Source organism: Dermochelys coriacea, chromosome 11, assembly GCF_009764565.3.
Source record: "Dermochelys coriacea isolate rDerCor1 chromosome 11, rDerCor1.pri.v4, whole genome shotgun sequence".
NCBI lineage: Eukaryota > Metazoa > Chordata > Testudines > Dermochelyidae > Dermochelys > Dermochelys coriacea.
Window position 1 is genome coordinate 17,037,468 of NC_050078.2, and position 12,677 is coordinate 17,050,144.

General features: G+C 37.8%; 1 protein-coding gene across 1 annotated transcript in view; it reads right to left on the reverse strand.

Annotated features, from left to right (window-relative positions):
- ACTR3 (actin related protein 3) overlaps positions 1-12,677 on the reverse strand; it is a 48,339-nt gene that overhangs the window by 19,533 nt on the left and 16,129 nt on the right. Inside the window, exon 2 of the mRNA XM_038421992.2 lies at positions 2,074-2,129. Within this exon, the coding sequence (XP_038277920.1) occupies positions 2,074-2,129 (56 nt within the window). The remainder of the gene's footprint in view (positions 1-2,073; positions 2,130-12,677) is intronic.

Below are 12,677 nucleotides of genomic sequence, written 5' to 3' on the forward strand. Positions count from 1 at the left end.
AAATCTATATAAAGGAACAGTGGGAGAGAAAAATATTCTTTGAGAGTGGGAGATCGGGAAAGAGAAACAACTGATCAAGAGAGAAGGAATGCTCCTCAGACTGGTTATATAGTAAGCATTCTCTTCCCCCCCCCACCCCCCCAAGAATCAAATAGAGAGCAATAGACACTATTTAAAGTCAAAAGAAAAAAAAATTAAAATAGCAAAGGTGGAGTGAAAGAAGCTAAAAATATAGAAGCTTTTAAGAGAGCCTCACTTATTTCAGTATGATTTGATGTATATGTACTACTGCGATCTATCTAATTATAGATTCTATTTTACCCCATTTTGGGTGGTGGATTAATTTATCATGCAGTTAGTGTAATTATTATATAATTTGGCCTAAAGGACAGATGACGAAATATTTAATTTAATCAAATGATAGTGTTGCAGACTATGATCCTTTCATAAGCAGTCCCATTTAGACTGCAGCTATTTCCACAGTATGGTAATTTTTGTGTTTGATATCCAAATAACTGAACTTGCTCATGGATATTTAAAATCCATTATTTCCTCAAAGATTTAACATATATATGTGCCAGTATCTCTTTTCTTGATGACCGGTTACATAATTTCCCTGCTTATCTCTTAGGTAATTCCCATTCCAGTATTTAATGTCTAAAGCAGACCATTATGATTATGTTAGAATTACTAGCAAGGAAGAAGATATGTAGGAAGAATAAATAGAAGAAACATCTGAATATCCGGGAGTGTACAAATGCAAGTTTTAAATATTCTAACCCATGTAATTAGATTTATGTCCATATTTGAAGTGAAAAGTCTATCTTTAATATTATAATGCAAAAAGAATGACAAGTGGATTATTTAGTTAAAGGCATTTGTTCAGCAACATTTTCTGCAAATCCAACATTAGCTCCTAAATACTGTTCTCAATGTCCTGTTGAGAAATAGCGATTTCCACCACACACTTAATACTAAAATTTTAAAGGGAAGTAACTGGCTAGCAGTTGCTAGCTTTCAGTGAAATATGCAGTACTGACAAGGCAACATCGAAAGTGAAGGTTTAAAGGGAAAAGCAAAATTGAGGATAGTACACTGGAGAGGATATATCAAGTAAACATATAAAAAAGCAAAAAATGATCAAAAACAAAAACAAAAAACGGTGGATAGTTCCAAATTAAAAACCCACTGTAGAAAAGAAATGGTTCTATAGTACTGGAGTAAATCAGCGGAATATTAAATGCATCAAGATTAGTTTCCCATACAAGTATTTTGTTGCCAAAGAAGCAAGACAGCCCAAACTATTCACAATATTTACTTTGCAACAATAATTTTTAAGCACTACTGCTTCTTATCCTGTTTCATTTGGTACTCATTCAGTGAAATTCATTTGTGCTGATTAGTTTTTTCTACCAAGAATTGATACTTGATTGGTTTGGCCCAGGTGATCAATGACAGTGCCAAATCTTTTAACCTTCCGGATGGATTTCCAAAAGGAAATTAATTGAATTCTACATTCTACTCCAGTTCGGCAACAATCACCAGGAACCCCTTCATGAACAGGATGGAATAAAGATGTAAATTTTACACGAAAAAAGAAAGTTAAAAAAAATCAGTTTCTACAAGTACCATTTGCAAAACTGAAGTTGGGAAACTGTTAATGGAAACACTGAAAAAGTCTGGGGAAAATACATCAGGTCAAAAGAACTGAAGATATGAAAAAATACCAAAAAATTGTAAATTAGGCTGTTTTCTCCAGTTATACATGGTCACAACTTGAAATATTTACATGGTCTTTTGAAAGGTGAACCATACCTGTCCTACTATTATTTTAAAGCCTATCCTTTACCAGCCTTTCAACCTCAAAAGCTAGGTTTCGTTTTGTTTTTAAATGAAGCTTACTTTCTGCATAAATTGAGGCTACATTTTCAGGAAAATTACCTAAAGCCCAGGGACAAATGCTTACGTTCCACTTCCAGCCCTGTGCATGGTGATTCTGTATTCCTGGCTACCTTTCTAATTTTAAAAATAAATAGACCATTAACTTTAGTGCAAGTGTAAACAAATACTTACATGAAGGAATGATGAACTGTGGTTCTGTATTTCCAGCATATCCCAGTTTTGTATACCTACAAAACAAAAAGCAAAAATGTTATTAATATTCCCATCAATACTGAGTCTAAGACAGGTTTCAGAGTAGCAGCCGTGTTAGTCTGTATTAGCAAAAAGAAAAGGAGTACTTGTGGCACCTTAGAAACTAAAATTTATTTGAGCATAAGCTTTCGTGAGCATCCGATGAAGTGAGCTGTAGCTCACGAAAGCTTATGCTCAAAAAAATTTGTTAGTCTCTAAGGTGCCACAAGTACTCCTTTTCTTTTTGAGTCTAAGATACTATGTGATGATTAAGAGTAGTCTTAAAGGCACAAACTAAGACTTCCCATGGAATTGAAATCACTTAAATCAAGCCTGAAACTGACAATGTTTTTCTAAAATATCTTACTGTTTAAAGCACAACTCTAACCTTATTTATATACTTCAGAGAAAAACATCCTCATGAAAACAAATATTTACAAAAGAATAGCTGTGTGTATGAAAGGAATGTGTAATATTAAACCCCACCCTCCTTTGAACATCAAGAGAGAGAAACTACAAGTTCTTAAAATTTTAACTTTTCCTTAAATTATATTTATCACTGTTGAGGAATGGAGTCAGCCTTTCACAGCAAGTTACTGTAAGTTTGCTCTTCTCTGTCCAACATTCACCAGTTCCATAAGAATCTTTTTTATGGAATAAGAAAACAAGTTTTTAGGGCTATGTCTACACTACCATTTATGTGGTATAAATTACGTCCCTTAGGGGCATGAAAAAGCTACCCGAGTGACAAATTACACACACCTATTCAGAGTCACATATGGAATATGCAGATTTTAAAATATTTTTACTTTACATAGAGGAGGAAAACTATGCATCCATACTTTCCAGATTCAATCCCTATAGTTTCTTTTGGACATTAATGTTATTCAGTGTATCATACATCACTTATATTATTGCAATATGGTGAACTTCAGATATCTCTTATCAAAATGCCTGACAATATAATCTGATTCTACTGAGTTCGCGAAACTGTAATAAAAACATCTTGGCTTAAAAGCATGCAAACTATTTGCTACCGCTGAAAAGTTAATTACGATATTCTTACTTTTGATGTATTGGACATTAAATTTTGATGTATTGAAAATTAAGACCTAGCTATAACACAGATGAAGTGTTTAAATTAGTAAACTAACTATGCACTACACCTAAACATTGCAGGCTATGTACCTATTTATCAATATGTAAATACGGGTGCATCCAAATTTTCTCAATTTCTCTATACAGTCAGATGCTTGCATTGACTATATAATAATCAGTTAAAAGTACAAAACATATGCAGCAGCATACAGGCATCTCTATAGATCTGACATTTCAAATACAGGCAGAGAAAATGGCAAACCACAAATTTTAATAAAGTATATAGCTCCATATTAACAAAAATTCAAGAAGTCTTGCAAAACAGACAGGAACGTGTTGGTTTTACAAGCCATGGGCAGGAGTGCTGCTCCGTTATTTTTTGTTCACGATAATCTCAGAGGCTGCTGTTCTGTTCATCTAATCACTAATGTTTCCATATCTTCTGATCTTGAAGACAGACTGGTATGAAGCTAATCATCAACACGATGTTCACAATTTAAAAGATTATCAATTTCTCTTCTGATGACAGAACTATTACCACAGAATGTCAGTGTTACAGAATGTAACACTGGAAGTTGTTTTATGAAACTAGAGTCAGAAATATTACAAAGGCTATGTAGACAAGAAGCATTTAGATAAGTTAATTTTGACCAATGCAAGGAAAATTAATTTTTCTATAAAATAGAATAGGCAAAACGAGATTGGTTTGATTGATGTTCAAGGACAGCATATTAGAACTTAATACAGTGGAGAATGATGGAAACAAATGAACCTCTTTTGCTCTCACAGTGTCGTGTTATATGCTATTCTGAAATCTATTTGAACTTGTGGATTCATTCTCAGAAAAATATTGATCTTTAATGTGTTTGTTTTAAAAATTCTATAATTATGTCCAGTTACTAAAATAACTAAAGATCAGGTGAGTGTTCCATTACACTTATACAGAACTAGAGTTAAGTTTTGGCACTTCCACTTTAAACATCATTTTCGAAAGTTTACCATTTCACAACAGAAGTTAACTGGAATACCAGCAGAAGACAGTTAATGGATCAATCTTCAACTGTGCATTAAGGACTATCCCACATGTGGCCCTCAGTCTCTCAACTAATGAATGGGTATGTCACATAGCAAAGAAAAACCCGCATCTGGCCCTTGCTAGCTGACTCAGGCTCCCAGGGATCAGGCGGTGGGGTCGTTTGATTGCTGTGTAGACTTCTGAGCCTGGAGCCCAAACCCCATGAGCCCAAGTTGGCTACCGGGGCCAGATGCGGGTTTTTCTTTGTGGTGTAGACATATCTATTTCCAAAGGTGACAATGGGTGAGCTTGTCCAAACACCAAAGTTTCTGTTGTAAGAAAACGTGTGATCCCCAGCATTTATGGATTTTATAACACGCACATTAAAAGATCTTAAAGTTGTGTCTGTTTAGTTTTGTTTTTAAACACAAATTTAATTGCAGAACAAATCTGAACCTAAAGCTGTGCTGTTTATTTCCATATTCAGTTGCTGAGAGTTCTCATGAGTTCCCCAACCACCCTTTATAGATAACAGATTCTACTGTATTCAAAAAGTAATGAACACCACATAATTTGTGTGCTTCCTTAGTAACTACCTTGCATACATTTAGTGAATTATGTTCAGTCTCATGGACCTCTTACCTCCAAATGTGAAATTATTTTACAGATGTATTCAAACTTAGACTGGCATGGTATTTCTCTCTCCATGGACAGCTCTCATTAGAGCAGACACAGTGTCCTATCTGTAGTTAACTGTATCCTTATATTCATACAGGTTCCAAGACTAATTTTGAGGCTTTTTCCCCATACCTAACTCAGCCTCATTTCTTTCCTTGTACTATAATTTCTTCTCCTCTAACGTGTCCTTGAGAGTTCAGATTGCTCAGAGATTTACTTTATAACACAGGTTTCAACTTGAATTTCAATTTCCAGTTAACTGTTTAATATAGAAATCTAGTTTGTGTTATTCTACAGTACTACTCTGAGTTCAAATGAAAGTATTAATACGATAAGTAAAGGCCTGTTACTGGGACTATATCATTTCTCTCCTCCCCCCTGGAATCATTTTTACATCTCCTTCCCAGTTCCCTTCAGTCTAGCCCTTATGTTCTCTCCTCACTGACTGAAAGACCCACAGCAGCAGTGAAGCATCCGTTATGATCCCACCTATTAGGGTTGTACCACTGGCGTTAAAACAACACTACTACAAGAGAAGCACAGGCTTAATAACAGTATCCAAAATTGCTGTAGTGCCCAAATAGGTTGAAATTCACTATGTTACATTGTGATTTTTTTTTCTGGCTTTGAGTCTTGAACTCAACACTATTTTAATGTAGTTACATTTAATTACATCCAAGCTAAGCTTTAAAGAGAAAATATATATAAAACAGAATACCAGTATTGGCCTATAAAAATAATAGTGCTGTTCAAAGGAGCAAGTTTCACATGCTGAACAATGTATTCTTAGAATTGTTTAATAAAACATTCTTAAAATGTACATATAGTACAATTATATTGGCCTTTCAGTTTTGGAGCTCCATTCAGGTCGTAACAGAGGATTTATCTTTTCCTAGTCTCCATTTATTATCAGAGCACTCACTCCATCTGTCATCACTGGAAAAAAAGCTATCCTTAAGACATGTCCAAATCCAGGTTAGCATGGGTGTTGCTGATCGAACAGCACTAGAAAAGGAGCGCAAGGAAGTTTGTATATTACCCATCTGACTATGGCTAGTTAAAACCTACTGTTGGACATTCTTTTAGCAATGTTCACTCAAAAAAAGGGAATATTAGATATATGTATTATTAGAAAAGCTGATTAACACTTTAAAGTTAACTGCTAGTATTTTCTAAGGAATGTGAAAATTGTAGGGTTATGCACTAATGCCCAAAACAACAAGTATAACATTAGTAAGCAGCACTCGATTTTCTTTTAAGTTTTTATAAATTACTTCTGTGCAGAATGCCTACTTTACCCTTGCTTTTGGGGGGCATTCAGGACTTAACCCTACAATTAGCTCATTTTACTTAAAGACTACTTGTTGCTCATATTTAACTTTTCACATCAAGGATGACAGGTTTCAGAATTTTATAATGCACTTTGAATTACTGTTGGAAGCTTTCATAACTACAAGCGGCAGAAATCAATTAAATGAGCATCTACAGCAGGGGTTCCCAAACTTGATTTGTGGCTTGTAAGGGGTAAGCCCCTGGCAGGGCATGAGATTTTTTTTTTTACCTGTACAAGCCTTCTCACATCAGACACTCCTAGTGAATGTCTCATCAAGAAGTGTGGTATGACTGACAACTAAAAAAGTAGACAGAAGAGGCAATGTGTCTACTAGTTAGAGCAGTGGGCTCAGTTCCTGGGATCTAAACCTGCCTCCTACTTATGCTGTGTGACAGGGTCAGGCCAGAGGGCTACAGGAAAGTAATAGAAGGCAGATATATTAGCCCCAGGCTAAGTAGGTCCCTTTTCCCTGGGTAAGGTAACAGGGAAGGCTCCAGAACAATCAGTAACCTTCTGGAGACAATTAAGACAGACAGGCTGATTAGAACACCTGCAGCCAATCAAGAAACTGCTAGAATCAATTAAGGCAGGCTAATCAGGGCACCTGGGTTCAAAAAGGAGCTCACTTCAGTTTGTGGTGCGCATTAAGGAGCTGGCAGCAAGAGGCACTAGGAGCCGAGAGTGAGAACGCATACTGTTGGAAGACTGAGGAGTAGATGCATTATCAGACACCAGGAGGAAGGTCCTATGGTGAGGATAAAGAAGGTGTTGGGAGGAGGCCATGGGGAAGTAGCCCAGAGAGTTGCAGCTGTCGCATAGCTGTTCCAGGAGGCGCTCTAGACAGCTGCATTCCACAGGGCCCTAGGCTGGAACCCGGAGGAGAGGGTGGGCCCGGGTTCCCCCCAAACCTCCCAACTCCTGGTCAGATACAGGAGGAGTTGACCTGGACTGTGGATTCACGAAAACGGCCAAACTGAGGGCTGCCATGAAGCTCCAAGGCGAGCAAATCCACCAATAAGTGCAATACCCACCAAAGTAGAGGAGGAACTTTGTCACAGCTGATACCAGAGGAAAAAAACAATACTGGAACTTCAAGGTTGGATACAAGGAAGATTCTTCTAACTGCCAAACACACACACAACCCTGAAACTTGAAATCAAGTCTCTGATTCTAAGTTTTTTAAAAAATGATATGTCTGCAGGGCCAGCATCTGCCCTCCATTTTATCTGTATGAACACTGGGCAGAAGTTGCTCCTACAATTGCAATTTACTAATTAGCCTGCTGGTAACGTGAAAGTCAGAACAGAATCCAGCTCACTTTTACAAAGGAGAAAAAAAATGGACTTCTGCTTAATGCAGCAAACTAGGACTCAGGAGAACTTGTTACTATTTCCAGTTCTGGCACAGATTGCCACTATGGCCAGTTCCCCATTTGTAAAACAAGGAAAATATTTACCTCACTAAACTGAGGAAGATTAATGTTTGTAAAGAACTCGGAGATCATTGGAAGAAGTTTTGAATAGTTGTACTTCTGGGAATAGTGTCAGTAAGTGCTGGAAAATTATACCCTACCCTGAAAAAGCTAAAGCCTCATCAAGTGCAACATCCAAAACAGAAAAAAGTCAAGAAGTGTCCTAGCATATAAAAAGGAGTTAAATAGTTTTATATCAAACTCAGCAGATTCTAAGAAAAACAAAAAGTAGGTTGTTGCAGATAGCAACATGCTGCTTAGTAGTTTTGTGGTGTAGGAAACAGTCCAGTATACACACACACACACACACACACACACACACACACACACTGAAAACTGAAAGAAAAATATAGCCAGATGAAAGATGGATTTTCAATAAAAAGGCTGTATTCAAAGCATACAAATCAGCAGATCTAAAAATACACAATGCTTATTCAGCTAGAACACAGCAGCCTGACTCCTGAAAATAAAAATAAAAGTGTTGAACTTTGTTTTGTTTTGTTTTTTTTGTTAGAACAGAAACATTCATTCTACTTTGGTCTCTGAGGGCATATCTACACTACAGCTGCTACATGTACAGAGCTGCAGTTGTGCTCCTGCAGCAAGGTAATGTAGATGCTTCCTACATCGATGGAAAGGGTTTTTCCATTGATTTAGTAAATCCATCTCTCCAAGAGACAGTAGGTAGGTCAATGGAAAAATGTTTCTGTTGATCTACTCACATCTACTCTGAGGTTAGGTTGACCTGACTATGGCACTCAAAAGTGCAAAACAGGCCTGTTATGAGCTGTACTACCAATGTAGTCTCTTAAAGTGATGATTCACCTTTAACAAACTAGAGTAGACTTACAGATACTATTCCCAGGTTTCAGAGTAGCAGCCGTGTTAGTCTGTATTCGCAAAAAGAAAAGGAGTACTTGTGGCACCTTAGAGACTAACAAATTTATTAGAGCATAAGCTTTCGTGAGCTACAGCTCACTTCATCGGATGCGAGCTGTAGCTCACGAAAGCTTATGCTCTAATAAATTTGTTAGTCTCTAAGGTGCCACAAGTACTCCTTTTCTTTTTGCAGATACTATTCCATAAGCTAACATGGAGTGGTCAAAAATTGAGACATCAGAGAGGAGGGGAAGGTAGAAAAGTGAGGAAGAAAAGTGAAAAAACAAGGGGGGAAAAAAGTCATAATGAATACATTTTTAATGATTACTTTTTATATAACTAATAGCACCCTCTAGCTTTGCATAACTATTTTTCAAATTTACCAGATCTACTCATCCAACGCTGATGTTAAAATTGAAAGATTCTACTCACTGAAAAAAAGTGACGCCTTAAGCAAACTGAAAAGGAGTACTTGTAGCACCTTAGAGACTAACAAATTTATTAGAGCATAAGCTTTCGTGAGCTACAGCTCACTTCATCTTAAGCAAACTGGATTTTATAAATTCCCTAGTGCCGCCCATGTAAACCAAGATGTGTCTGACTAATGTATGAATCAATGAAGTATGAGACACACCCTGTTATCAATCCTATTTGCAGTAGTAATTGAGTCCCCTTCTCCATTACTGAAAAGATCCCAATAAAAGAAAGATTGCAGAAGAGACTACTGATATAGCACCACTGATTATAGATTACACCCTAAAGTACTTTCTATAAATTTGAAAAACCTTATTAGATTTGGGGACCTCTCTCAGTCAGGACTGACTTACAGGGAGGAAGGTGGACACTTTGAGTTCTCTTGCCCTAATTTTACCAAACAGAATTCTGTACTACTAATAGCGTATTACACATTGCTCCAATCAAGTTATATTGCTCTATAACATTCTTCTAAGATGCCACAGTACCAAATCCACACAAATGAATGTAAAACATAATAGGAAGGTAGATCACCTTGTATGACCTGAATTACAGAACTCTATTATCAATGGTTTTCAAGTTTCTAGAAGGGAAAAATAATCTTATGATCCTCTTTGGTCAAGCTGTCATTAAGATAATTTTCTCCAAATTCAGCTACCTATTATTAAATGTTCTTGTTGACCTACTTATTTTTCTTCATTAGAAGAAGGGAAAAATACTAAGATCATTCCTGTGAAAGACAAGATGGGTGAGACAATATCTTTCATTGGACCAACTTCTGTTGGTGAGAAAAACAAATTTTCAAGCTTACACAGAGCTCTTCTTCAGGTCTGGGAAATGAAGACCTTGTCTACACTAGAATTTACTTCAGAATAAATTTCATCACTTAGAGTGTGAATAACCCACACCCGAGTTACACCAACCTAAGTGCCAGTGTAGACAGTGCTATGTCAGCAGGAGAACTGCCTCTTGGGGGAGGTGAAGTAACTATGACAACGGGAGAGCTCTCTCCCATCAGCTAAGAACGTCCTCACCAGAAGCACTACAGTGGTGCATCTGTGTTGGTGAAGCTAGACCGCTGTAGCACTTCTAGTGTAGATGCAGCATAACTCAAACTGTCACTGCTAAACATAAGATTTGACAGGCTTGTTTACTGTAAGTAGTTAACACATTTCAAGGGACCATTCAAGGTGAAGTGGCCAATTAACACCCGTTCAATCATAGGGAAGAAAGAGGGTGGGGGTTTGTTAGTGGGTTAGATTGTCCTAACAAGCCATAAATCCAGTATCTCTATTCAGTATATGGCTTGTCTACACTGGCAATTTATAGCGCTCCAACTTTCTCGCTCGGGGTGTAAAAAATACCAAACCACCCGCCTGAGTGCAGCGGGTGGGGTGTTTTTTTTTTTAAACTCCCCAGTTAGAGTGAAAGGGAACAAAAGGATGTTGTTAAAATGACAACTGTACTTAACATTTCCAATGCTTTACCTGTTTTTCCTTCGTCTGTATCTTTAATAAAATATTTAAAAAGATTTTCAATAATGTGTTTGCCATGGTATTAAGCATGCTAGAGCTCTCTGCATAACAAACCCCAAACCTTGTTTAAAACTGGTCGATGTTGGGCAGTTTCAGGGTCATGTTAAACACCTTTAACTCTTTGGGCCCATATATTCCATCTAAATTAATACAACACAGCACTAGACCTAACACCTCAGGGTGTACTCAGAGAGACCAGAATCGGGACACAGGTCCAATCAGCCACGTAACCATGACATATGCAAATAGGACATCTTTAAAGGGGTAACATTAAACAAAACAGACCGCAGTTTGAAAATTTTCTTCACCACTTACTTCTTACTCTTACTTCTCTTCATCCAGATCACACCACACGATCCATTGTCTACAGCCAAGCTCTACGATACAACCGCATTTGCTCCAACCCCTCAGACAAACACCTACAAGATCTCTATCAACCATTCTTAAAACTTACAATACCCACCTGCTGAAGTGAAGAAACAGATTGACAGAGCCAGAAGAGTACGAAGTTACCTACTACAGGACAGGCCCAACAAAGAAAACAACAGAATGCCACTAGCCATCACCTTCAGCCCCCAACTAAAACCTCTCCAACGCATCATCAAGGATCTACAACCTATCCTGAAGGAGACCCATCACTCTCACAGATCTTGGGAGACAGGCCAGTCCTTGCTTACAGACAGCCCCCCAACCTGAAGCAAATACTCACCAGCAACCACACAACAGAACCACTAACCCAGGAACCTATCCTTGCAACAAAGCCCGTTGCCAAATCTGCCCACATATCTATTCACGGGACACCATCATAGGGCCTAATCACATCAGCCACACTATCAGAGGCTCGTTCACCTGCGCATCTACCAATGTGATATATGCCATCATGTGCCAGCAATGCCCCTCTGCCATGTACATTGGTCAAACTGGACAGTCTCTACGTAAAAGAATGAATGGACACAAATCAGACATCAAGAATTATAACATTCAAAACCAGTCGGAGAACACTTCAATCTCTCCGGTCACTCTATTACAGACCTGAGAGTGTCTATCCTTCAACAAAAAAAACTTCAAAACCAGACTCCAGTGAGAAACTGCTAAATTGGAATTAATTTGCAAACTGGATACAATTAATTTAGGCTTGGATAGAGACTGGGAGTGGATGAGTCATTACACAAAGTAAAACTATTTCCTCATGTTATTTCTCCCCCCCACCCCACCCCCCACTGTTCCTCAGACATTCTTGTTAACTGCTGGAAATGAAAACCTTTCATGCAAGCAAGGTGGGCCCTCCTTCCCCCCCTCCTGCTGGTGATTGCTCATCTTAAGTGATCACTCTCCTTACAGTGTGTATGATAAAACCCATTGTTTCATGTTCTCTGTGTGTGTATATATAAATCTCTCCTCTGTTTTTTCCACCAAATGCATCCGATGAAGTGAGCTGTAGCTCACGAAAGCTTATGCTCAAATAAATTTGTTAGTCTCTAAGGTGCCACAAGTACTCCTTTTCTTTTTGCGAATACAGACTAAACACGACTGCTACTCTGATACTTCTCTTAGAAATCACAAGATTTTACCACGACATGGCCAATTGTTCATAAGAGATACGGTAAGTGAATAATTAAAATTAAAGCTGCATATTTTGGATTAAGCGCGGGAGGGAAAGGAACAGAGAATACAACTGAAGCAATACCTCATAATAATTGCATGAAACAGTGAATAATCTGTGTAACTTGCTGCCTCCTACACATGAATTGTCTGCATTACTGTGGCCTGCAGAACATTCTCTCCCTTCCCTTCAAGTGAAATCTCTGATACAGAGGTTGTCAATTTCCACCTTCCTTTTTTCTCAGTCACGACACAGCTGCACAGCTTCCACTCTCCTTTGGATACCAGTCCATCTAGAAACATTTCCAATGTAGATGGTTCTCTTTCTTCCTCTTCCTGGTTTGTCTGCAATCTTGTCTGATAGTATGAGTACTGAAATTGAGTCACTCTGTGATAAGCGAACAATATGTCCAAAAAGATTATATTCTTTTACACAGAGTCTCTAATAACTGTGCTCTT